The sequence below is a fragment of the Tripterygium wilfordii genome, chromosome 1 (genome assembly GCF_013401445.1).
Source record: "Tripterygium wilfordii isolate XIE 37 chromosome 1, ASM1340144v1, whole genome shotgun sequence".
NCBI lineage: Eukaryota > Viridiplantae > Streptophyta > Magnoliopsida > Celastrales > Celastraceae > Tripterygium > Tripterygium wilfordii.
The window spans coordinates 3,407,740-3,435,671 of NC_052232.1; the positions used below are offsets into that span (position 1 = coordinate 3,407,740).

At 36.7% G+C, this 27,932-nt stretch overlaps 2 protein-coding genes across 3 annotated transcripts; one reads left to right on the forward strand and one right to left on the reverse strand.

Annotated features, from left to right (window-relative positions):
- The first annotated feature begins 5,662 nt into the window (after nucleotides 1-5,662).
- LOC119998486 (glutathione reductase, chloroplastic-like) lies at nucleotides 5,663-17,901 on the forward strand. Of its 2 annotated transcripts, XR_005468269.1 has the most exons (16): nucleotides 5,663-5,998; nucleotides 6,205-6,269; nucleotides 7,522-7,591; nucleotides 8,263-8,334; nucleotides 9,478-9,681; nucleotides 10,184-10,341; nucleotides 11,163-11,250; nucleotides 11,372-11,453; nucleotides 12,933-13,006; nucleotides 13,817-13,924; nucleotides 14,057-14,121; nucleotides 14,937-15,050; nucleotides 16,208-16,307; nucleotides 16,534-16,587; nucleotides 17,377-17,574; nucleotides 17,670-17,901. XR_005468269.1 is itself a non-coding variant. In XM_038845838.1 (15 exons), exons 1-15 carry the CDS (start codon nucleotides 5,849-5,851, stop codon nucleotides 17,467-17,469), a joined length of 1,497 nt encoding a protein of 498 aa, XP_038701766.1. In that variant the 5' UTR covers nucleotides 5,663-5,848; the 3' UTR covers nucleotides 17,470-17,892. The 2 variants fall into 2 exon arrangements, 1 of the variants encoding a protein (XP_038701766.1); XM_038845838.1 differs by having other exon boundaries at nucleotides 17,377-17,892.
- A 3,946-nt stretch (nucleotides 17,902-21,847) lies between these two features.
- On the reverse strand, nucleotides 21,848-27,727 carry LOC119987839 (protein disulfide isomerase pTAC5, chloroplastic). The gene is made up of 6 exons (XM_038832765.1): nucleotides 26,995-27,727; nucleotides 26,380-26,475; nucleotides 26,077-26,214; nucleotides 24,889-25,129; nucleotides 22,075-22,112; nucleotides 21,848-22,000 (listed from the first exon to the last, which is right to left on the reverse strand). The coding sequence occupies exons 1-6, from the start codon at nucleotides 27,547-27,549 to the stop codon at nucleotides 21,905-21,907; spliced, it is 1,164 nt and encodes a 387-aa protein (XP_038688693.1). The 5' UTR covers nucleotides 27,550-27,727; the 3' UTR covers nucleotides 21,848-21,904.
- Between the last annotated feature and the right edge of the window lie 205 nt (nucleotides 27,728-27,932).

Sequence of the window (27,932 nt, forward strand, 5' to 3'; positions counted from 1 at the left end):
GAATGTTAGAGGCCTAAACAACAAAGATAAAAGGGCTATTATCAAGCACTTCTTGAACAAGTGGAAGGGGCAGGTTGTTTGTCTGCAGGAAACAAAGGTTGTTGATGGTTTTAATCCTTCTTTTCTTCGCTCAATTTGGGGTATCAAGAGTGGTGATTGTCTCTATATCCCAGCAAAGGGTTTGGCTGGTGGGGTAGCTCTTCTTTGGGACCATAATCACTTTGAGATCATCAACAATAAAGTTGGGGATTTTTCTATCTCTGCTATTTTTCGCTCTAAGTCGGATTCTTTTGTCTGGGCTTTTTCTGGTGTTTATGGGTCTCCTTCTTCTAGAAATCATGCCCTCTGGAAGGAGCTTTCAGATTTTAGAGCGTCATGGAATGGGCCTTGGGTCATTGGGGGTGATTTCAATGATGTTTTATTTGCTCATGAAAGGTCAATGGGTGCTGCAGATGCTGCAGGGATGAGGGATTTCCAAAGTTTTGTCTTCCAAAATAACCTCAGGGACCCTCCCCTTCATCAGGGTGACTTTACTTGGTCAAATATGCGCCAGCACCCTTCTCTGTCCAGAATTGATAGATTTCTGTTCACAATTGATTGGGAAGATCACTTTGGTTCCCTTGTTCAGTTCCTTCTTCCCAGGCCTACTTCTGACCATCATCCAATCATTTTAGAGGTTGGCAGTATAAAATGGGGTCCTACTCCTTTTCGTTTTCAGAATCATTGGCTGCAATTTGATTCTCTGGACGATCTTGTAAAAGTTTGGTGGAATCTCCCCCAACCAAATGCTTTTGCGAGTTACAGATTGAACGAGAAGCTGAAGCTCCTAAAAACCAGGCTGAGAGAATGGAGCAAGAATACTGTGGGTGATATCAGCCTTAAAATTAACAACTTAACAGCAGAAATTCAAGCTATTGATAATCAGGAGAATTTGAGGGGAATGCTCAGGGAAGATGTTCGCTCTCTAAGAGACGTAAAGAGGAGAGATCTTTCTAATCTTATTTGTATTGAGGAGATGGAATGGAGGCAAAAATCTCGAATTAATTGGCTCAAAGAGGGTGATAGGAACACAAATTATTTTCATAAAATGGCATCCATTCACAGGAATCACAATTACATCAGGTCAATGACTATCAATGGAAGACCAATCACTAATGTCAAGGAGCTGAAGACTGAAATTCCAGCTTTCTATAAATCCCTTTTTGAGGGAAATTTTCACTGGAGACCATCCTATGATGAATTACCCTTAAATGCTCTGAGTTTGGAAGATGCTATTTGGCTTGAACGACCTTTTGAGGAGGAGGAATTAAAGGCTGCTCTTGATAGTTGCAAGAGTGGGAAAGCTCCAGGGCCTGACGGTTTCACTATGGACTTCTTCAAGAAATTTTGGGCAATCATAAAGGCAGACATTATGGAATTCTTCAATGAGTTTCACGAAAATGCAGAATTTGTGGACTCCCTGAACAGCACTTTCATTACCTTGGTAGCAAAAAAAGGAGATGCTCAAGATATCAGAGACTTCAGGCCTATCAGCCTGCTTAGTAGTATCTACAAATGGCTTGCAAAAGTTCTAGCTAAAAGATTGAGAAAAGTTCTTGGAAGTATTATTAATGTTGCTCAGCATGCTTATGTGGAAGATAGACAGATTTTGGATGCCTCATTGATTGCAAATGAGATTGTGGATCACTACTCTAAAGTCAAAAAACCGAGTCTCATGTGCAAGCTTGATATGGAGAAAGCTTTTGACAACATGAATTGGAACTTTCTCTTCAAAACTCTTGAGAGAAAGGGTTTTGGGGCTAAGTGGATTTCCTGGATTAAGAAGTGTGTTTCTTCTGCCTCTTTCTCGATTTTGGTAAACGGAGAGGCAACAAAATTTTTTCGCTCCTCTAAAGGAGTTAGGCAGGGAGATCCTTTATCGCCTTTCCTGTTCATCCTTGGAATGGATATTTTAAGTTGTATGTTAGATAGGGCAGTGTCCCATGGTCTTCTTGAGGGAGCAACAATCAACAATGGTGTTGAGTCCATTACAATCTCCAATCTTTTGTATGCGGATGACACGCTCTGTTTTTGTGGAGATAGTGTGGAGCAAGTGAGGAATCTGCGAGCCATTCTCTTGGGCTTTGAAGCTATCTCAGGGTTGAGAGTTAATCTGAGAAAAAGTATGATCATTCCTTTGGGCTCTGCCTCAAATGTTGAGGCCCTTGCTGAAGCTCTTGGCTGTGAGATTTGCAATCTGCCTTCGAAGTATTTGGGGCTCCCGTTGGGTGCAAAACATAAAGATCTTGGCATCTGGAATCCTTTGGTGGCTACTTTTGAAAAGAAACTTTCAGGATGGAGGAGAAACAGTCTCTCAAAAGCGGGAAGATTAATTCTTATTAATAGCGCACTCTCTAATCTCCCCGTATATATGATGTCCCTTCTGCCCATTCCGGCCTCTATTGCTAGTAGAATTGAATCGATCATGTGTAGATTCTTGTGGGGTGACTCTTTGGAGAGCAACAAAATGCATCTTGTGAATTGGAACTTTGTGAAGCTTCCAAAAGATGTTGGTGGTCTTGGGATTAAATGCCTCAGCACCTTTAACAGGGCTTTACTTGGGAAATGGTTATGGAGGTTTGCCTCTGATGGAGATCAATTATGGCGTAAGATTATTGTTTGCAAATATGGTACAGAGAACAATGGCTGGTCCACCAAGCAAAACAGGGATCCTTATGGGTGTAGCTTGTGGAGATCCATTAGGAATGGATGGGATGTTTGGTGTGCTTTAACTCACTTTCAAGTGGGTAGAGGCAACTCCATTAGTTTCTGGAATGATATGTGGACAGGAGATTCTACCATCAAGACCTCTTTTGCAAATCTTTACAGTTTAGCTACCATAAAGGATGCCTATATTAGTCAGCTGTACCAAACCACTGATAGAGGCATCTCTTGGAATATTAATTTCATTCGTGATGCTCAAGACTGGGAAGTGGAGGCTTTTATTAATTTCTGGAAGTTTGTTTACAGTACAAAGTTTGATCCCTCAACAGAAGATAAAATATGCTGGAATTTGACTAGTAACAAACTCTTCTCAGTGAGTTCCTTCTATAATGAGCTCCTTAAAGACAAGCTTCATTTAGGTAACTCTGGTTTCCCTTGGCGGTGGATTTGGAAGTCAAAGGCTCCTCCTAAAGTCACCTTCTTCTGTTGGGAGGTTGTTTGGGGCAGAATTTTAACAATGGACAATTTACAAAGGAGGGGCGTTACTCTGGTAAATAGATGTTGCTTTTGCAAAGATGCCTTGGAAACTATAAATCACCTTCTTTTGCACTGCTCCTGGTCCACAAAGGTTTGGGCTAATGCTCTGTCGTTATTAGGCATCTGCTGGGTCTCGCACTCCTCTATGGACAAAGAGTTGTTAGCTTGGATCTCTATAGGCAATGACAAGCATCAAAGGAGCTTTGTTCAGTTGATCTCGATGTCTGTGATGTGGCTGATCTGGATCGAAAGAAATAATAGGACTTTCAACAACATCGAAACTAATTTAGACAATTTCATAGACTGCTGGTTTGACTGCCTTAAATCATGGTGTTTTTCTTTCTCAGGGAACATTTTTGATCTTATGAAGTTATCCTCCCTGTAATTTTCTGGGTTGCACTTTCTTGGTGCTTTAATAAATTTTTTTCATTCAAAAATGGGTTAAGCTGTAGGATCTCCTTGTTTATTACCGCTCCTTCCTCAGTGTCGTGGACGTGGGATCTTAATAAGATATGCCAAACACATTTTTCATATCTAAACTGAATTTCCCTTATTACAGTTTAAGACGTCATTTTCTGTTTCCATAGAATTGAATACCCGTCTTGTTCCTAAACACATTCTATATTGCCATCAAAAAAATAAATATAAAGGGAAAAAGACTAAAAGGAAAACACGCATACTTTTAATCGGTGAAGGTTTTTTTTGTCTACGCATGTATTTGACGAGTCATTGTCATCCAAAATTGAAAATGCTTCTATTGATGACTATTATTATCAAGAGTACCTATTCTCTGTCTAAATTCATATCATCCAATTTATATGGGGACCATCATAAGATAAAAAAAAAAAAGAAAGGAGAAAGAAAAATACCAATATTAATGAATGTTGTGGGGGATTTTTTCGGCCTCGCCCATCTAATTTCATGGGTTCAAAGAGCGGGCGAGACGAAATATTCTAAAATAAATAAACGGAAAATGATATATTAGTATTCACTTAGGTCAAAGAAAAAAAAAAACTTTACCATATAAATATATTTTTTCCAGTTAAATACCTATTTTAAAAATTAATAATTACATAATATCACATTTGTCTTTCTTTTTCAATAGGCATGAATCTAAAAAAAAATCTAGATCTAAGACACCTATTCTCCATCTCTACCATTGTCACGTTTGCCTCCATTTACATCTCCATCACTGCCACTGTCCGCTTTCATCTCCACTACCACCACTGTCGCTCCTCCACCACCATCGTATATCCACAATCATATTCTTCATTTTCTTATTCTTCTTATTTTTATTAGTGTTCGTTTTCATCTTGTTAGATCTTAGATATAATATGAGATTTGAGACCGTAATCTGAGTTCAGATCTGAGATCGTAATCTGAGTTCATATATGAGATTGTATGTTACTGTTTGAAACAGTAACATTACCCAAGCAAACCGGGTCAACTTTGAGTCTCCCTTTTCGATAGTCATTTTGGACGAAATCTAGCTAGGCATTATGTGTCTCAGTAAGGAAAGTATAACGATGGTGGTTATGTAGCGAATCGTCTGGATTTGAAAATTTTCTTTCATGTTACTGTTTTAAACAGTAACATAACCTGATATATAGCGAAGGTAGTGATGTAATTGACATTTTCATGGTTACTTATTCGTCCATGTGTTTTGAAAGTGGAGAGTTAGATGTCCAAAAGTATCCTTAAAGGTACCAGCATGAAATTTTTTCATAAATAAAATCTGTATGGGGCGGGCCCACTTGAGTGTGGGTTGGGGAGAGCCCAAAAAAATCCCCACAAATGTATCTCTCCATGATTCCGGTTCAATTCTTCCAAGTTATAATCTCTCTCATGTTCATATATTTTTGCAAGTTCAAAATTAGTTTTACATATCCACCAACCAAGTAAGAGGAGCTTGAGCAGTTGAGTCGAGTTAGAAGCTTATGATGAGTATCCCACATCGAAAAAATAGAGTTACCAACTCTAGTTTATAAGGATCCAAGACACCCTCACCTAGTAAGCCGGTTTTCTGGGTTGTAGTTCTACCTTGGGCCTTATGGGCCGATGTGGGTATTCATCATTGGTGCTTTCATTGAGAGGGTCGCGTTTGCGGAGAGGGCTGCCGTCTGAAGGGCGAGCGTAGCCGCCGTGGACTAGAGCGAGCGTAGCCGCCGTGGACGTCGGCTGTCCAAGGGGGTGGTTTGATGAGTATCCCACATCGAAAAAAATAGAGCTACCAACTCTCCTTTATAAGGATCCAAGACACCCTCACCTAGTAAGCCGGTTTTCTGGGTTGTAGTTCTATCTTGGGCCTTATGGGCGGATGTGGGTATTCGTTAGCTTAACGTCACACGTTTTTCACCAACTTCTCTTTCTTTCCATATCCATGGACCATGGTATTTCCATATTTGCATTAACTACTAAATTATTCATTTTTTATTAATCAATAATATTCTACGTTCGACTCTTCTATATAGACGCGCTTCTGTAATTCTAAACCCTAGGCTACTTCCGTTCTTCTCCGATTGATCCACGAGTGCTGTGTTCTTTCGTGTGGTTTCAGTCCTGATTTCTGTGAATTGCTCGTGGATTTAGATCTACCAGACCTACAATCATGACAACGTTGCCAAGAAAGATGCTTATTGATGGGGAGGTGGGAAATTCCGGTGCAGAAGAGGCTCAATATGATTTTGACTTGTTTGTCATTGGAGCTGGCAGTGGTGGTGTTCGGGCTGCTAGGTTTTCTGCTAATTTTGGAGCTAAGGTATGCATCTTTGCTATTCAAACGAGTCTCAGTTTTGCATTTTTTTTGGGGAAACGTTCTCACGTGGATACGTTGGTGTGATTTGTGTTGGATGTTATTCTATTGAGATGATAAAGGTGACTTGAAGGATATGTACTAGTATATTGCTGAAATTTTTTGTGGATAATAACATACTGACCTGACCATCTTCAATCTTATGTTCCAAGGTTGGGATCTGCGAGCTTCCATTTCATCCAATCAGCTCAGAAGTAATAGGAGGAGTTGGTGGAACGTGAGTTCACTGAGATTATAACTTTGGTTTCTTCTCGAAAGTCCTTTTTCTTTTACTGTCGTGCTTAAATTTCAGGGCTCTGTTTGTTGAAATGGTCTCAATTTCATATGGTTGATTTAGATTGGCATCTCCTTGCATATTTTTGGTATGTTGTTCATAATAGAATTTACTTGAGCTGCAATGGGAAAACTTCATCATGAACTTTTTGGCAGATCCTTACTATTTAATTAGGTGGATGGCCATTGCGATGGGTTTTTTTGTTCAGAAGTTATTATTTTACCGAATTAAAACTTTCAAAGGTAGGCTTATATAATTGTTGCACATTATACTAGCACCATATGTTAAAGAAAAAAGTTTGTGTATATCTTGTAGATTAGTCAATTTAACTTAGGTAATACCTTTGTTGTCATCATATTTCATATACTAGGAGTCTAGGACTTCTTGAAACAAAAAGATTTCCTTTTCATGAATGCGTAACTGTTAACTTTTTCAGGGACTGAGTTGGGTTAGATTGAAATTTAATTAAACAACATCATCTGTTTTAGCTCTATGGGTGAGTCTGAGTCATAGTGGCTATGCAGACACTCAGATTGTTAATGAAGATGACACTAAACTAATAACATTTTGATAATTATGACACCGTTCAGAATCTCAGTGTGCAGTTGTTTTTTTTTGGCCAGCATTGATTCTAATTTGAAGCTGGAATCGGAGTGGAAGTGAATGAGATGGGAAATTTATGTTACCCAGAGTGAAAAATAATGTTGAAATAGTTTTGATTGTTATTTGAAGAATGGGTAGAAAGTAGGGTTAAATCTTTTTTTTAAACCAAGGTGATGCAAAATACAAGAGAGAATGAGTTTATGGCAGCCCATCTACTTGTAATTGCATATTGCTTGCTTGATAGCATTTGTGACCGCATCTGAGTATCTTTGTGGGGTACAAATTTTAATAATGGTACATTACTTGGGCTACACTAGCTTGGTGCCCCTTTCAATTTTATTTTTCTTTTCTTTTTTTTAAAATTTCATTTAAATATAATGGCATATTAGTGATAATTGTCTCATTGACATAAACCCTTGAATTAATGTGTCAGCTGAGGTTACTTTTACCCAATTGAAGTGTTTGTATTCTATTAGCTCTTGAATTGGAGAGTTTTAGTTTGCTGAATGATTGTTGGTGCTGGAAATCTTCTTTTTCCTCTTCCCAGACCCAAATTTCTAATGATCAACGTTGCTCAAATTTTGCTTGGCAGTTGTGTAATCCGAGGTTGTGTTCCCAAGAAGATTTTGGTATATGGGGCATCTTATGGAGGTGAAACTGAGGTGAGCATGCGATGTATTTAGTATACTTGTATTTTAAATATGAAGATTGCTTGTCATCTTTTCTCCTTTAGCTGCCAAGTTTCCGACAAAGAGTAATTTTAAAGAATTGTCTTTGCTAGAGCCTTCTTTGCAATTACGTAGTGCATTCACACACGACTTCATTTTGCAACTTTAATAAACTGGATTTATTTGGCACTTTTATGAGTTCCCTTCTAGGTTACTTAGAAGGATACCTTGATACCATGGTCTAGAGGTTTGATTTGCAGGAAACATGGATATATTTTACAAACATATAATTTTGAATGTTTTCAATGTGAATTAATTAATTTTGATTCTTCCTAGTATGATAGATAATTTTAATTTAACTATCTTTTGCTGCCGCCTCATGTCAGACAAACATGCTTTTGCTCTAGGATTTTAAGTAGACTTGATAATCTGTGTGGTGATGGAACTCAGTGGTGTATATAATCACTAGATATATCGCAATTCCACATATTCTGCACATTTATCTGTAGTATTAAAGAAACTCTGTTGTTTTCTTGGATTGGTTTCATATATCCTGTATTTTGTTGCTGAATTGTTCAATATAAAACTTTTGTTTATGATAATGAATTTCCTTCTTTATATGCTATTGTTGAATGTTTGATTAGTCTTCGGTTCTGGTTGTGTAGGATGCAAGGAACTATGGTTGGGAAATAAATGAGAATGTCAACTTCAACTGGAAGAAGCTTTTGCAGAAAAAGGTTGGTCTTCTTTTTCCCCTAATCTTCGTAATCTTGGCCTCGGGTATTCTTTTTACAGCAATTAGTGAGGTCATTATTGACAGTATACCATCCCCATACAATTGTATACTTTATATCTATGGTTTCCTATCCATATTAGCTAGCTCTGGGTAAAACTGTGTTAAAAGTGATTGGTGAGACAAAATTTGTATGGTGAACTCCATGTAGTTTTGACTGAGGATTAATCTAACGTACTGTTAATATTGGGAAATTAGGTTTCTTGTCATTCTTGTTATTATTTTAGCTTCTGAGAAATGAATTAGAAGTCTTTGATGATGATTTAATGTTTTCCCATTACTTTTAATTACCTTTGCGCCTCTCTATTTGATTTTGGTTTGCTCTTTCTTAAATTATATGAAAGGATTGACATATAGGCTATAAATTTCCCTTCCATGGATTTTATGAGGGAAGGTGACATCGACAACGATGCTGACACCTTCAAATTATTCTGCAATTTTTTCCCTGTTCGTAAATTAGCCTTCTGAAATGCTTGTATTTAATGTACTGTAAGATACTGTTCAATCATTTGAAGTGGAACTATGGATTGCGAAATAGCCTGCACTGTCTACAGATTTGCCAAATGAGCCATTTGGAACATTTTGGTTTGATTATTCTCTATAGGATGTTTTTTAATTAATGTGTTCGTACTTCGTAGTGCTTGGGTCATAATGTTTTCATTGAAGTAGAGTACGAGTAGACTTTATACTTTTTATTTACTTATTAATATTGTATGGATTTTATGCGGGAAGGTGACGTAGACAACGATATTGACGCCTTTAAATTAAGCTGCATGTAATTTTTTTTCCTTTTCTGTTTGTAAATGAGCCTTCTCAAATGCTTTTATTTAATTTACTGTAAGAAACTGTTCAATCAATTGAAGCGGAGCTATGGATCGCGAAATAGTCTGCACTGTTTACATATTTGCCTAATGAGCCATTGGAACAATTTGGTTTGATTTTACTATATATGATTTTCTTTTTAATTAATTAGTTTTTAGTGCTTAAGCCATAATGTTTTTCATTGAAGTGGAGCACGATTAGATTTTATACTTTATTCATTTATTAATTGATTAACTACTAAAATTTTATTTTTGCGTAATCACAGACTGATGAAATAATCAGGTTAAATGGAATTTACAAGAAATTATTGTCAAATTCTGGGGTCAAATTGTTTGAAGGAGAGGGTAAGATTGTTGGTCCTAATGAAGTGGAGTTGACACAACTAGATGGCACTAAGTTGAGCTACTCAGCAAAGCACATACTCATTGCAACGGGTAGTCGGGCCCAGCGCCCAAATATCCCTGGGCAGGTGGATTTTCTCATTCTGCTTTTGTATTTGGATTTCTGTATGTTAGATAGTATTGTAACTTGATTCATTTAAAATTTTCTTTCTTGAATATTACTGCCAATAAAATCTAGATGTCTTTTTGCATTGAAATTAAATTTGATATTTGGATATTCTTTTTTGCTGTTTACAACTGTGTTTTTTTACTAAACTGTCACTGTGTGCAGTATTTGCTAATAATTTGATTTATAGGACCGTGATGTATGAATACTTGTGCTGTGCTTATGATTCTCACCATAAGTCAAGCAAATATAGTGATTGCAATTTAAGAAAGGATACCAATATATTATACTCTGCATTATTTTATCACCAATTATAGAGGTTCAATATTTCTTCTTTATTGTCTTTTTTTTTTTTTTTCCATTTACTGCTGAACTTCACTCGGTGAAATCCTTGATTGTTGTCAGCAACTTTAATATGTTCTGTTTTTCACTCTGTTTTAATTACACTTACATTGGATTTTTAGGAGTTAGGGATAACCTCTGATGAGGCCCTTAGCTTGGAAGATTTACCTAAGCGTGCTGTGGTGCTTGGTGGAGGGTACATTGCTGTTGAGTTTGCTTCAATATGGCGGGGCTTTGGTGCCACTGTGGATCTTTTTTTCAGAAGGGAACTTCCATTAAGGTTATTCTCAAGGCTATAATGTTGACTTTAACTTTTGAACTCCTAAGCTGTTTGGTCTTGAAGAGGGTTTTCTGGTTTGTGAACTGATTTTTTTTTTTTTTTTGATAAATTATGTTATTATTATTATTATTAGCGTGAGAGGGACTCAAATGTGGGACCTTCCTAAGGAGTGGGCTACTACTAGGCCAAAAGAAGAGCTCCTTTTTGCAAGCATTAAACATTTTATGCCCCCCACCCCCTTCTTTTCATATATGTTAAAAATCTTGGATGCATATCAGTTTATGGAGGACTATGCAATTGACAATTTTGATCATATCATTTGTTGTTTGTCACATTTTATTATCTTTCTTTACTCTTAGAAATTCATATAATCTGGAGAACTACGAGCTATGATAAGGACCATTTTATAGTTACAACTGTGTCAAGCATGTCTACTATGGAAAAACTTAAAATTAGTGTTCTACATAGGAGTTCTAGAATTATTTATCTTGAAATGAAGAGTGCAGATGTCACTGATATAGGACAATTTTCTTCGGCTGTTTAGTCACTTCCTGCTAACCTCCCATACTGAAAAAAAAAGCTGTTAGCTTATGTTCCAAGCCCTATCTACTGGCCACTTGGGGTGGGCTGGATGCTGTAGACAAGTTTCCCCTCATGGGCACAAGTATCCTTTGAGGTTTACCATTCAAAGAAGCGAAAATTATAATTTTATGACTTGTCATGGACAAGAACAAGTTTTACCTGCCATTTCCTTGGTCCAATATCCCCCTGTCAAAGCATGCCGTTGCAGTTCTGATGTGTTTGTACGTTATCTATTGCAGAGGTTTTGATGCTGAAATGCGAGCTGTTGTTGCAAGAAATTTGGAAGGCAGGGGAATTAATTTTCACCCTCAGACAAATTTAACTGAGGTACTAATAAAGGGCAATTTTCTGCAAATGGTTACTCTTATTTTCCTGCATTTTAGAGCTACAAAAATTTTACTTGTTAAAACATATGATCTTATGGTAATCATCATATACGTATAATCAGCTGATTAGAACAGAGAACGGCATAAAAGTACGCACTGATCATGGTGAAGAATTAATGGCAGATCTTGTACTCTTTGCTACAGGTGATCACAGTCCCCATTAATTATGTGCATGTTCATATAATATGTTTCCTTGTTATTTGTGATGGTTTGCACTTGTTGATAGAAAGACGTTGGTTGTGTTTCGATAATGCTAGTGAAGTCATTGGTTTTTAGCATAGCATGAACTATGAATTGCAGCCTATATTGTCAAAGTTGTTAAAATTCTGAATGTATATGTTCTAGAGTACACAGACCACAGTACACACTTCAGTATGTTTATTGACATGAATGCAATTGGATTTAAACTATCAATATTTTGATGTATATTTGTTTGGTTTTATAAGGTAAAACTTCTAATCTTTCAGGAAATTTTGGAAAACCATCGACTAGTTGGAATCTTATGCATGTATATGTGAAGCTTGAAGTGTGGAAGTTTCTAGTATATCTATACATAAAATGTCCATCTATCCCTTGAGATAGGATTTAATTAAGAAAAATATATGAAACAGTTATAGCCATACTCGGAGGGCATCCACTTGTTAAACAAATTCTTTGTTTTTAAATTCTGGCCATACTACACAGTGAGCGTTCTTCTCCAAGTAGCTTCCCATATTGAAAAATGCCACCTTAGTTCTAGTAGTTCTTTTTGTACAAATATAATAACTTCAATTATATCTGAGTTCCGGATTGTATTGGATTTCATTTACTTTTAAACATGATCGCTTTCTTTCATCTTCTGATAGATAAGAGAATCGGTATGAAAAGTGGTTTCTCTTTCTGTTTCTTCTCCCATTACCTTGGTAGGATGTTTGTAACATCTTTTGAAGAATAATATAAACCTTCTGAGTTTACCGTCAAACTCCTATTTTCTGTCCTTAGTTCCAATACATTTTTATTGTTCTGGTTGTCAACTTTAGTGTCCCTGTCCATTGCTGCATGGCAGTTGCATTATTCAGCAGTCATTGTATTAGAAATTTATTCATGTATTTATCTTTTCAGCAATGATTTATGTTATGTTGTTTTTGTCACTTCTCTATGATATGGTCGTCCGTGGAAGGTTGGTGTTATTTATTGTAGTTACCATCATCATTATTATTTTTATATGTGAGAAGGTCTAAGTTCAAAAGCTTGCTTGTTTGTTCAAGTCTTTGTTATTTTATTCATTTCAAAAAGTGGTCATCTGAAACTGTTTATGTCCTAAATCACTTCATCGAGCATACAGCATTAGAATGGTTCAAATTTAGTTGGCGGTGAAAAACTGGTTTGATGTAATTTATACAAATAGTTAAGATGAGCGCTTTTGCCAGCTTAACTAAAATCTTCTCAAGTCATCTTATCTTACGAATAATTCAGCTGTCCATGTTATAAAGTTCGGATTTCTTAGAAGATTGGCATGCAGCTGGCCATCTTTGCGGTGATAAGCATCTGATACCTTTTAGACTTACAAATATTAATCCACTAAATCAGTGCGATATTATTCAAAATACTTATGATGGAAATCATATACTTTTGTCGCCGCAGGTAGGGCACCTAATACAAAGAGGCTTAATTTGGAAGCCGTAGGTGTGGAACTCGACCAAACAGGAGCAGTGAAGGTAAATAATTATCTTTTCTGTTTGTATTGCTTTTAATATTGAGTAACTACTAACTAGGTACCACTGGTGACAAATTGTTATGATTTCCATGTTACTTTTGTAGTTCCCTTCTCTCCTTGCATCTCTCTCTCTCTCTCTCTCTCTATCACACACACTCACTCTCACGTAAACACACAAAGAGAGAGAAGAAATATTAAAGGACTTTTTCCTATTATCCTGAAGTTTTGCCCTTGTCTGATGCCATATGATCCTGGGCCATGGCATTGCGACCCCCTATTCTCCAAGTAATTTCAAGAAAGTTTTCAGCTTTAATTAGGTACAATCTCTCTATTACGCTAAAGAAAAGAGTTAGGATTACGCTAAAGAAAAGAGTTAGAATTAGGCCATTAGGGTGTCATCCAACTTACCAAAAAAAAAGTGTCATCCAATGTTTGCAGTGCTTTTGAAGGCTTGCCTTTCTGATTGACTTTATTTTGGCCTGATGCATTTGCATGAATCTTTTATTCGTGTGAATGATGTGGCAATCTCGTTGATTTAGTACACGCGATACTTATGTTACAGTCTTATAGTATGATGAAATGTAGTGAGTTATGTTAACTTGAATAGGAGACATAAAGTTGAAGTCCAGTTGCATTTCATCCGAAGCAGAGTAGAAAAGTGTGTTGACCTTGTGCTATTACTTGTCAATTCATGTTTATGTTAGTTGGGTTTACACATAAGTATAGAAGGTTGTGTTCCTTGCATTATTTATCTGCATATATGGTATTCCTCCACATGTCCTGACACGTCTCTCTCTTTCCCGTTTCTCAGGTGGATGAGTACTCACGCACTAACATACCGAGCATATGGGCTGTTGGTGATGTCACAAACCGAGTGAATCTTACCCCTGTGGCATTGATGGAGGGAACCTGCTTTGCAGTATGAGTTTTATCTGCACCCTTTTCATTTATTGTTATTGAGTTTGTGCTTCAAGGCTCTCCCGCCTTCTTTTCAATTAGCTAATAATTTATTTGATGTTTGATGAAATTTTATCTTTTTTATTGCCTGCAGAAAACCCTTTTTGGTAATCAACCGTCCAAGCCAGACTACATGCACATACCTTGTGCAGTGTTTAGGTAACATTTTCTATACTTTGTAGCGGATTTTTTTTTTCAATTTTTTTGCTTACTTACATGATCATTTATTTCTTTGTTATGAGTAAAAACTGTGTTAATTTCTATTCAAAGAAAAAATCATTTGTTGATTTATATTTCAAAAGCTCTTTGACTAAAAAATGAGAACTAGAGCCTCTACCTAAATGCCTTATAATTAGAAAAACTCCAGCTGAGATTCAATGAACCAAACTAGGGCAGGTTTTTCTGGCTTGAGAACATTGAGAAATTGGAATCAGTTACATATCAAAAGTAAAGGCTGTGTATTACTTTGTTGGTGTCGACTACTCTGAAAAGTGAAACCTTATTTGAACATCTTTGTTGATGTTAACTTGCCAGTTACAATTTAGTCTAGGCTTCCATGAAGGCTACATTTTCTCTTATGCATGTGGCCTAGTGATAGAGTTGCAGAGGTGCAACCTAGAGGTCACAAGTTCAATTCCTCGAAACTACCTCTCCACATATTATGTGGGGGTAAGGTTTGGGTATATTTTGCATGTCCCCAATCCCGCCCATTGCGGGAGCTTTGTGCACGAGTGTTGTTTACTTTTACCTACGTGATCATGCAGAGTATGAGCTATATATATTACAATATTACTTTTACTTTCCAATTGTGTCAACTCCAATATTGTATTAGAATTCATTTCTTATTTTGTAGTGCTTTTAGTGGTAGATGATTGGATACCTCACAACATTTTGATTGCTTATTATTTTTCTTCCATTTGGTGCTTCTTCTCTACGTCCGGATGAATCACTTGTGTGATGCTACCACCTTGCAGCATACCTCCTCTTTCTGTAGTGGGCCTAAGTGAAGAGGAGGCCATAGAGCAAGCTAATGGTGATGTTCTAGTATTCACTTCAACGTTCAATCCTATGAAGAACACTATTTCTGGGTATGTACAGCAAATTAGCATTAGGTTCATGTATCTGCAATTTTACAAATTGGTTGTTAACTGCTATGATTTCAAAAGTTGGATAACAGCTTGACGAGAGTTCTTTTTCCATTTGAATTATGATTGATTGCTCTAAAGGAATGAGGTTTATGTCCATAGTATTCCATTGCACTTTTTTTCCCACTACCTGTTTTGCATTTTAGTCTGGTCTCATAAGAAGCACTTACTCTGGCATAGGAATGTATCTTCCTTAGGTTAGATGATTGAAGGACGGTTTCAGGAAGTATGAACAGTTTACAGAAGTGTTTTTTTCTCCTTAAACAGAGTCTTGTTGAGTTGTGGACTTACAGTAAAAGGGTTACTAGGTTAAGTTTGTTGCTTTCATAGTTTGTGCAGCTTGCCTGTCGTTGCACATAATTGGTTTATGTTACAACTGAATGACCTTTTAGTTCGATTTTCATTGTACGGGAAGGAAAATATTTAGACAATAATTGAAGGCTAGATATGGCCAATGCCTTAGAAACATCTCAGCCGGTTCAAGTCAATGACGAGTTGATGAGGAAAAATAAGAAGAAAGGGCGAGTTCTTGTGGTATTATAGCTAAAACAAATAAAATAGAAGAGAATTTCTAGGGTTAGAATTGCAATGCACAATCTCGAAAACTTTGTGTTAAATATTCTTAAAAAATTATTGTAACTATCATAATAATTTACTTAATAGTTGTAAATGGTATACAGGCTCAGGCTCCTATCGAAACATACAATAAATATACAATAAATTTTGACTAAAAAACTAAGATATGGGCTATAACTAAAAGGACCAAGGAATTTAAAGAATTTTCTATGTCAGTGTCATATCTCGGTAGGCAGCCAGTTCAATTGGCAGTGTACGTGGGTTTGGAGATGTGAACTTTCTTGTAAAGATAATAAAAGTGTTATGGTTTAATCTTTCTCACAAATGTTTGGATGGTCTTGAGGGGAAAGAACCATAAATTAGGAGGAAACTACAAGAAGTTATAGATGATAAAAAGAAATATTTGTATCAACCTTAGACCTTAACTCTTTATTTCTTTGAGTTTCACGCTTGTTTTATCACGAGCTTCTCATTTTGCATTCATGCATACACACTTGTTGACTTGTTACTCTTTTCCCTCGTAGACGTCAAGAAAAGTCGGTTATGAAGCTTCTTGTTGATGCTGAGACGGACAAGGTTATTGGAGCATCCATGTGCGGCCCAGATTCTCCTGAAATTATGCAGGCATGTTTGCTGTGTTCATTATCTTTTGGACATAATGTGCTGCATTTTGGAGTGATGGAAATTATGTTTGTCCTGGGTTCACCTGCTGTAACTCCTATACGCAGTCCATTCCCCAATGTGTGGCAGAATACTGTGTCACCAGCTGATTTTTTTTTCTTTCCATATATTTCTCTTTCTTTTTTGTTATGGCTTAAATTTCTGAGTACTTTCTGGGGTGTTCTTCCAGGGAATTGCTGTTGCGCTCAAGTGTGGAGCAACCAAGGCACAATTTGATAGCACAGTAAGCTCTTTTCCTTGTAGATATGTGTTCTTTTTCCTTTCTTAAACTCTGCTGCATTTATATGAATTCATCCTGCTCCCCCCTGTGAAAGAGAGGTTCGTCAAAGCTTTTGCTGACCTTTATTTATGTGACCTATTAAATAATGATAAATATCTGTTTCTTGGTGATGCCTTTTCATATGAAAGAACACAATCACATTTCTGACTTTGCAACACAAAGACATACCATATATTTGGAGGCTAGGTAAATTTACGTGTTGGATATGTATAAATTTCCAATGTTTTGACATGCTATTCAAAATTGTCGTTAGCTGATAAGGTGGAACTTTGTCTAGATTGTGACCAAGAGGCATATTTGAATTAGGGTCGGTGTATTCTCAATAGAAATGTTGAAAATGAAAACCATGTGTATTAACTTGGAGTTGTTCACTCCATGACAACTGACAAGGCCAATTCTACTTATTTCTCTATTATTATTCTTAGCCAATTTTTGACGAATTTAATATTGCTCATTCTATAGGAAAGGAATTTGTTTGCTTTTCTATCTTCATAAATGCCCTAGTTTTCTTGTTGATAGGAGGGTTGAAACTTGGAAGGGAAGGGATAAAATTGTACCTTTTCTTTCTTTCAAAAAAGTGAATGTGGTGAAGGAGGCTAGATGACCATTTTTTTCCATTAATGATCTACACGAGAATAAACCATTTGAATGATTAGTAATTTTTACTTGCCCCATTTTGAAATCTATTTCTCGCTGAGTTGTTTTTCTTCTTCTTTATTTTTTTTATCACAGGTGGGAATACACCCTTCTGCTGCTGAAGAATTTGTGACCATGCGATCGGTGACAAGGCGCATTTCTGCAACTAAAGCAAAGACGAATCTGTAGAGTCAATATACAAAGGGGATGATAAGAGGCCCAAGAACAATATGTGCAGCTGGATTCACTTGATTCAAAGATAAAAATGGAAAATTAGATTGCTAGAGAAATATGGTTAGTTGATTTGTCTGAATAAATGTTTTTCACAAAAATCATAGCTGCAGAGTTGGGGTATCTTAGAAACATTATTATTTTTCCCATGTATGTAGTAATCTTATTGGGGTTCGCTTCATTAAGCTTCCTGATTTGCAAATCGCCTTCCACCAGTGAGCAGAAGTCTCTTGACATTCACAGCATATGTTTTTTGGGCCCTTGATCCCGTTAGATCTCATGTTACATTCTTTTGTTGAAAGTAACCTTGTTCCAGTTGTGTATTTGAGATTGATGATGGCAATTTCATTTTTTATTATACAGCGAAAGGATTTTATTGAAGTTTTTTAATTGTTGTTATTATTTGAAGTTTGGCATTTTGGCGCGCTCTGCGGTAGTGGTGCAGCTACCGTAGGTGCTGACCGATTCCGCAAAATAACATAAATACAAGTAACAGCAAGATCAAGCCAATTGCAAATCACATCAAGGAAATGCCACGAGGGTTACTACTAGGTAACTTCAATTGTTCAAAATAATAAATCAACAACTAATCTTCAACAAATGTATATATATATTTCCATTGCTATTAACACCTTCAAGTATACTAAGGGGGAGATACAAAATCCAGGTAAAGGGAGATTATAAACCAATGGAGCAAAACCCCGAATTTCGATGGAACGATCGTGCAAGAAGGACAAAACCCAAACTACGAAGGAAACTAAGAACAACAGTTCACAAAATATCTAAGCTCCCTCTTCCGTCAACCGACTCTCGCTTTTGTAACACCAGTAATAGGAGCCCTCGAATGGCTAGTTAACATGGGCCTAGGCCTTAAGAACTGACTAACCCAAGTTGTTACATATTTTCATTCCAAACGGGCTTTACAAGCATAAGCCCACTGCATCAGGTAGCCTTTGGATGCTGGTTTCAAACTCTCAATCATCTCTTCGATCTATTCAAATATTAAAATTTCAATGTTGGTTGGTTGCTTGCTTGCAGTGCGTCCTTCACATTAAGAGTCAGACGATGATTTTAAATGCAAAATCACTGCACTAAATATGATTTAAAATATGGGTTTATGAGGAATATGGGACCCTTCCCGATCATAAAATGTTTTGTAGAGATGGGATAGCAAAGGAAGTTTACTCTCTTTGTGGTCAACAACTTGAAAACTGCAATCTAAAATATAATTTTCCCATATTAGGGTTTGCTTAAGCTTATTTAGTGCGCTCACGCCACCATTTACCGAAGGTATTATATATATATATAAGTTCATGTTTTGCGTAAATCGAGCCAGACGTCTACGTATCAAAGAGACCGGAAAAGGTTCCCGCCACGCAGTTGAGCTCGCAGAATCTAGTATGGTGCATGAAGTCAATAATTAGAGCAATGATGGAGGGAATGATTTGGCCATTAATGATGGAGATTGTTGGAGCCATTAGTAGAGATGCTAGAGGAGTTAATTATGTCAACAAAAGTAGCTAGAAATTTGTTATGGAGATCCCGTGTATTATGGAATTCCTCCTTGTTAGGATTCCAATTATTAATGCTTCATTCTAGGAGTAATAAGTGTGGCCCAGGATAGTTACCAAATTAAGATAGATTTTCTTTTCTTGATTGCACTACTAGTAGGTTACAATAGTATGATAAATAGGACTTTTGTAAGCCTTTTGAGGGCAAGCTTTATGATATATCAAAAGAGATTTCCATCTCAACAAAGTATTAGCCTTGGTTGCTTGTATAGGTTATAAGGATTCATTATTGTTGTTTTCATTTGAGAGGCGCCATAACGGAATTTTTATTGGTCCCGTCCATGTGAAAAATGGAACCAAAAATCGTGTATCTATAAACTGTTAGAAGCATCTATAAACCATTAAATACCTAGAGTTGACTTTGACCAATACCATGTGTCAATTAAATACGTGAATGGATTTAGAATACCGACGAGACATTTTACGATCCCAGCCATAACCGATTGAATCTCCAAAGTCTTGGAATGTGTCAAAAAGAATGGATCGAGACTCTTGAGGTTCATATGCAAAACCTTACCATGGAGATGCAGCAAAAGTTCGACCAGATGGCAGATATGTTACGTGGGAGGAAGAAAAACAGAGGTGGCAGGAGAGCACGAAGTAGCAGCAACCAATCGTCCAAATCGGGCAGCAAAAACCATACCGGTGATGAGTTAAACTCTACCGAAGGATCTTCCTTAGATGATGACAATGGAGAACAGACGAGAGCCCATAATAGACCACCCACTAGAATGAGTTTTGGACAACTCTCTGACCATAGTGGGCTACAGCAAAGGAAATTAAACTATCAAAGAAAAATTAAACTTGGACTGAAATTGAACTTGGTTGAAAGAGCGTCTATCTTGAAGTTGTTGGGTCAATCTTCATCAATCTAATGTAAACATCCTCTCTCATTATTCTTCATCTTCTTATTCTTATTTTTATTCTTCATCTTCGTAAATTTGAGAAGTAATATGAGATCTAAAATTGTAATCTGAGATGTACTAAGTCCAGATATGAAATCATATGGATCTAAGATTGTACAATTATAATGTTATAGGTTCAATTTCAATGTTACTGTTTTGAAAATGTAACAATATATAATCAAATAAAATAATTTGAATTATTTTCTTAATCCCCTATGTTTTGAAACTGTAAAAATATACAATTAAAATTATTAACATTATATGACGTAGATGAACCTTTTCATTACACAAACAAAATGGGCCAACTTCGGTCTTCCTTTCCGGTGGCCGTTTTGGACGGAATCTGGTTGGGCATCATCCATTTCAGTGTGAGGAGTCTAAACGGCAGTGCTAGTATAGCGAACCGTCGCATGTTACTGTTTCAGCGAGGGTAGTGACTTTTTAATGTTTATGTTACAGTTTGAAACATAAACATTATACGAACAAAATTGGTCAACTTTGGATCTTCCTTTTCGATGGCCGTTTTGGACGGAATCTGACCAGACATTATGCATATCAGTGAGGGGCATCTAACGGTGGTAATGATGTAGCGAACCATCACCGAAATTGTCTGGATTTAAGACTTTTTCTTTCATGTTACTGTTTCAAACAGTAACATGAACTGGTATATAACGATGGTAGTGATGTAATAGACATATTCATGAGTACTCATATTTCAATGTACTTTTTTTTAGTGGACCTAGATGTCCAAAATTCTTCTTAGAGATACCTGCTTGAAATTTCCCCTTATCAAAATACTTAAAAGTTGGTCGCCCGATAATTATCGGCCAACCAACTTTTATAATTACATATTAAAGAATTTGTTAGGCTAAGCCCAAAGATTAGTAACATACCCATCCCAAAACCCAAAGGATCCAAACTAAGCTAACTAGCCCAAGCCCAATTCAAGGCTCAACACCAAGGCCAAGCACCTCTCTGTAGTTGTATACTATGGTCGTGTGCCCTAGACTGAATCAAATCACGAACTCTGCGCCAACTCTCCTGCAGTCCTGCTCTCCAAGACTCCACTAGTCCACTGCTCCAACTCCAACTCCAACTTTCTTGCAATCCTGCTCAGTGGTTGTATTAGGTTATGGAACCTGTGTGGGTGTGGCAGTGGAACCTATGTGAAATATATTAAACTTTTTTGCAGATTTGTAGCATTTGCTTTATTTAGAATATGGATTATGAATTATGGATTCAAACTTGTGTGGCTATGTTAACTGTTAAGTGTTGACAGTGAGAATTTGAGGTTTGTTCTTTGATGTACAGATTACAAAATATTTGTTCTTTTTTAAAAAAAAAAATTATCCTTTTTTGAGTTTTTCTCTTCTTTGAGTCAAGTTTTTTTGTCTTAATAAGTACAACAACGAGACAAGTATAATGTGTTTGTATCAGACTACCAATATTGCATACAATGTAATATATTAACAAAAAGGTCGGGTGTATCCATCACCCAACCGACAATGTCAATTGGCAATTACTGCCCAATCCACAAAGTCGGACTGGTAATGATTTTGTATTTCAATCAAGGTCGATAAGATTATCAACTGACTCAACCCATGGCAAACCCTAACAAGGAGGCATATGGATAAGACCCATAATTATTTAGCAAGTTTGTGAAAGAAAAAAAGTAGAAATTATTAACAAAGACATAAAATATGAATTGGAAGGGAGAGGAGAGGAGAGGAGAGGAGAGGAGGAAGAGGGTCTGATCTCCACCTCCTCTCCTCAAATCTGAAAAATGTTAACTGGTTACTTTGAGAGAGACAGCTTTTGGTACTTCCTACCTGATATCCTAATTGCTTATCATTTACAGCATTGCCGTTTGAATAATGCATGCTTTGAGGTGCTTGGTACATAATAATACTTCCATTCCTAGACTACTTTCTTCCCTCCACATACATCGCAAACTGTATGTCCCGTTCCTTCACAATATGGGCACTTTGCTTCCTCGTTTACCCACTCATAGAACTGTAGCACAAACATTAATGGTAAGATCCAAAGCCTGAATTCACAAAAACAAAACATTTGAAGAATCCTCTTACCTGTGGTTCAATGTTTGGTTCACCACTTCCATCACATTCTGCAATAGACAATTTATAGGTAAAATAAATACTCCATGTAACACGATGGGGGCAACACAATGCAAATAACTAATATGAGGCATTGAAACACTTTACTGATTTCAGGGGAGACTTTGGTATTGCTGCAATGAAAATGGGACATAATCTGAATATCAATTTCAAATTGAATTGGTATGTTGTTTACAGTGTGTATAAGTGTCAACACCCGTGCATAAGGCTCCCATAGTGGGTGGGGTCGGGTCAAGCAAGAGGTATTGCAGACCTTACCCCCACATATTATATGTGGAGAGGTTGTTTTCAGGAATTGAACATGTAACCTCTAGGTTACACTCTTGCAACTCTATCACTGGGTCACATGTTCGCTTATATAAAAATTATACAGCATTAACAAATCAGAATACCGAACCAATTGCGATACATGTGAACCATAAACTGCTTTTTGGGAACTCCTTCAGAGCAGCTATATGTACATTAAAAAGAAAGCCGATACTGATTGAAGCATCACTTCAGGATGCCAGTTATTTGTATACCTTCAACATATTCATGCTTGAAATCCCCAACATAGCACGGTTACATTAAAGAAACTCAGCGCCACTTTGTCAAAAGTGACGAAAACTTTTTTTTTTTTACCATCGACATTATATCAATTTGCAGGATAGTGCCAATAACGCCACCAATTTTACCATGATATTAGCGAAGCCTAGACCCCAACAGTTCTAAGAAAACATGATAACACGGCAGTTCTTGCTCCAAGAGATGGTAGACTAAGATCATGCATCACCAACGGAGCCATAGTAGAGAAAATTGCATGATTGATCTTTAAATATGTTATTGAGTTCATTCTACATATTCACCATCGATCACCAATGTCTTCCAGCATTTTCTAGCTGTTAGTGGTTTTCAGTCAAATATCCCAAAATATTCAGTTGGATGTATTATAGGCCTAGTAGTTTACACTGAAAAGTATCATAACATGGAGCGCCATCTGGCTATGGAAGAATGCACTCTTTACCTTCTGTTTATATACAGGTGAATATAAGATAAGTGATGTAGTTTTTGAACTACTGATGTAGAATTTGTTTAGGATTGAGCAACCAAAACCCTAACCCCCAAATTAAGCCCAAAATTAAGAAACCTAGGACATAAACTCACAATTCCAGGTCTGATTCGTCTGAATCTGGAACCAAAATTCTTGAATTTTTTTGAATCAAACAAAAATGACCTTGAATCTCTCAAGTAGGGTTTGGATAAACTCACCTTTCCCTCTCAACCTCTCACCGAGCGTGTCTAAGGAATCTCTCCTATAACAAATTTGTATAAAACTCTCATTATTATTTATTCTTGACTTGCATCCATATATATAGACTCCTAGTAATCCTAATTACATCAGAAACTTCCTTCAAATAAAACTAGAATTCCTAAAAGTAAATTAATATGACTCCAATTATAACTAGGACTTGACTTAACAAAATAACCTAATAAAAGACTCTCAAAACAAATAAATATTACTAAATTCGAAATTCCAGCACAACCAGAAATTCCGACAATACCCTTACTATGAAAACTAAAAGAAGTTTAGTTAAAATAGACCCGATAATAGACTAACTTATAAAAGACTATATTAATGGTCCTCCTGCATCAATAAGCCATGGTAATTATTCATCATAGCATGGCTCCAATTAAATCCTATAATATAAGTATATAACAGTACCAATATCTCTCTTATTCTTGGCTAGAGTATAAGATACTGAAGACGGACAAAACAGTACTTATAGAGAGTTGCAGGCAGGTCAATCACATAGTTTGGGCTTGTTAAGATTAGTTATTTTGCAATTCAACCCAATAAATTAACTTGTCAGGTTGAGACATTTCACATCATTTAAACATATTCTAACACCCCTCCACACTTGAGCTAGGTTATCCGACTGCCCAACAAACGAGGCCTAACACTAGGGCTACTCTCATACAAAACCCTCACTTGGGGCAACAACAAACACATACAAAGGTCCACATTTTGGGGCAACAACAAATGGGGTTTAAATTGCGGACGCTAAGGTTTGAGGCCAAAACCTCAACCATGTCAAGATTACTTACTTTTCCATTCAACCCAATAAACTAACTTGTTGGGTTGAGAAATTTCACATTATTTATACGTATTCTAACAAGCTCCTAGAATATGTCGCTATTGGGGCTTTCTATCTGCTTAAATCAAAATTGGGCCGGTCCTTGCAGTAAGATGAAAATTGAAAAGGATGAGCTTCAAGAGAATGATTTGGAGTTTTTGCAGAGTGGAACCATAAGGTTCTTTTTTTTTTTTTTTTTTTTTTTGAATAAGCCAATTCATTTGGGACACTGAATCATTCTAAGATATTGCAATTATGCCAGTTTCTACTGTCTCAATTCAGTTTCCAATACTTAAACCATAGCAAGGTAACAGGGGAAGAACCTGTTAATCTCATTGTATCTCACATTAGAAAGAATACAGTGAAGTTAATTAGTATGCATATCCTCTATTTGTCGACTATAGCCATTAGTAGCTAATTAATCAACAATACAAATGTGAAATCAAATCAAGACAATTAGACCTGTCACTGAAAGGATATTTCTATTTCATACATATAACATTCACCACTATTCAATTAACATCAAGGCTCCGCTTTTATTTTATCATATATGAATGGTTTGGGTGAGGTAATTCTCCAATATAATTATATTTCTTAAGATTATAAATGAATATCACAACAGAGAACATAATTAAATGTTACAGTTACATACCTGTGCACATTAAGTGGCCCACCCCGCGACAGGCATAGCACTTTGTTGAGGTATCATTTGTTTTGCTTCCACCAACTTGTTTGTCCCCGGTAAGTCTAGAGGGTTCTTCCCACCTGTTCTCTCCAAGGAGAAAAACTCGATGTTGGGATACCTCAACTTCTGTAACACTTTCTTTCACAACCTTTTGCTGTATTTCTGAGATTTCAGTTACAGAGGCAACAACAGCTCCATTAGCTCCTTCCTAAAAGAAAGAACATATGAGAAAATGAGAAGGGCACTACAAAACATGCCTAAATGACAGTAAGATAACCTTGGCCTGCCCACATAATTCACTCAAAATTGAAGCCAACTGGGAAAAGGAAGTTAAATTCATCAATTATTTGGCATGAGCTGATACAAGTTTCTTCCAACTCTTGCCTAAAATATGTGCATTTTCAATTACTGACATACACAATATGATACCCTAACAACTTCTTTCACAAATCTGATTATCAGAACTTATACAATTTGCATCTTGTCGGTTTAATATCCACAAATACGCAAATAAGTATTATTGTAAGAAAACCATAGAAAACATGAATTTAGCCTACCGCCGATTTTAGACTGCATAAGAAGAATATGAAAACATCCGGTTGAACTTCTATACTCGATACAACAACAACAACAACACAATAATAATAATAATAATAATATTTATTTTTGGACTACAGAATGTATCAAGTGTAAGCACATAATTTCAAGAAAACATGTACTAGCAATATTGCTTATTAAGGTTTTTCCATCTACATGATTCGTCAATTGCAGGAAGAGCATTTCTTTATGTTCAAAGCCCCTATAAAAATATATGGCTGCATTGTCACCTACTTATCAGTCGATCAATGGAAATAGAAAACCATAGGTTTATTGCCCAAGTTATTTAGAGGAGCATAATCTCAAGACTCCATGGCTACACTAGACTCCAAAATTTTGGTGATGGAAACAAAACTCACTTTTGTGCATCTCATTGAAGGTTAATATAACTAGGCATTCTAATGATATTTAAAAAAAAAAAATAGATAAGACTCCAAAGTGATTTTCCAACTAGAAACTGAGAGGTTAACTCACGAACTGTCACCCAAGGGTAGGAGACGGAGAAGAAGAAGATCTACAGCATAAAATTACAAAGGAAATGGTATTATTTGAACATACATTCTGTGGTACAGTCAGAGTTCTTCCTTTCTCACTTAGATGTACGTTTGTGCCAGCACTCTCCATTTGATGTGCCATGTACAATCTCTTAAGGAGCTCAGCAGTCATTATTCCATCTTCACGGGCACCTAATGTTGCCTGCCAAGCAAGATCATGTACACAATAAATGCCATGCAACTTAAGACAGTCTGACAGAAAAAGTGAACACTTAAAACTCATCTATGCTTTGGGCAGTCATCAACAGTGGCACTATGATATTCTGCACCCAATGAGAGGTAAAGTTCAGATAAATTTGCAACTTACTTGCCATGTTTTTACAGCTCGCTCAGTTCCACTTGAGAAGCTGGAATACTCCATGTCTTCCTCACCTGAGTAAAATCCTAACTTCAGCAATGCTTCCTGTCATGATCATATATATCATACAATTAATCAAAATCTAAAGTAAGCCATTTCAAGATCTCAAAGATTAAAATCATAGCATTTCAGATCAAATTGCCAAGGAGAAAAAAGAGCTTAAAAGTACATCAAAGCCAAAATCATTGTTGCCATTGAATTATAATACACAAACGATTAGATAAAACATCAATGATGAATTACAGAAAAAAGTACATTCAAAAACAAGTAATTAACATACTTCCTAACTTAAATTTACATTATGGTATACCAGGCATAGCCATACAAGCCATAGCTTAGAGTTCTCCTACATATGATTTCTTTAGAACCAATATTATTAAACATAATGCATATTCCATACGAAGATACAAGTCCCTTGTAATGAAGTTTCAGTTCCACTGAGTAGCGTTATGTATTTATTTCTAAGATATAATTGATTGAGGTCTAAGCATACAGGTTGAAAATAAAACACAAAACTCGCCTTGGATAATTTTTGACAGAAGAAAATGCTTATTGCGGGCACACCTGCATGGCTCGAACCTCTTCTCCTTCGCTGCCCATTCTCAATGCCTGCCTCTCCTTCTCCCACTCTTCTTTCTCTGAAACCCTAACATCCTCCTCCACCACTACCTTCTTCTCCTGCTCCTCAATCTCTCTCTTATCCCCTAAATCAATAGGCCTGAAGCTTGAAGCACTGTCCGCAATCAGATTCTTCTCCTTCAGCACCTGCAACAGCCCCGCCATATTTGCAATTGTCTCCGACACAGAAGAGTCCTTCACCGAGCTTCCCAGGGCCTGAATTTGGAGCTTTAGGGCAGAAATCTCGCGAAGGAGGAGCTCGCGCTCACGAAGCCAACGCTGCTCTTCACGAAGCCAGCGCTGCTCCTCACGCGACCAGCGCTGTTCCTCACGGAGCCAACTGATCTCTTCCCGATCGGAATTGGAAGCATTTGTTGATGACGAGAAGCAGACAAGGGACTTGAAATGAAAAGAAGGTTTAGAGAGATAAGAGTCGGGTCTAGGGTGAAACGTCGAGTGACGAGGGAGGTGAATACAGGGAAAAAGAGAAGTAGACGTCATGAGAGGAATGAAATGGAGGAAGAGAGTGAGAGTGAGAGTGAAGAAGACCAGAGGGACGAGTCGAAGAGGATATTTGTGCGTTTGGGAGTTGGAGTTTCAACTTTCAACCACTCGATTTTGGAACAGGTGGCGGGAACCTCATCTTTGGCCCAAAGTTTTTGTTGTCTTTTATTTAGGCAAAATGTAATTTTGTATCCCTCAATTATATACGGTTTCATTTTCGTACGTAAATTATTTTTTTTTCTTAATTTTGTGTTCCAATTATGGAAAAGTATCCCGATTTTATCTTGAATATATTCAGTGATGAAAAAATCATGTGTCATTTGTGTTGGCTAAAATTGGACATGGTAGAATGATGTGTAATCATCCATGTAGAACACAAT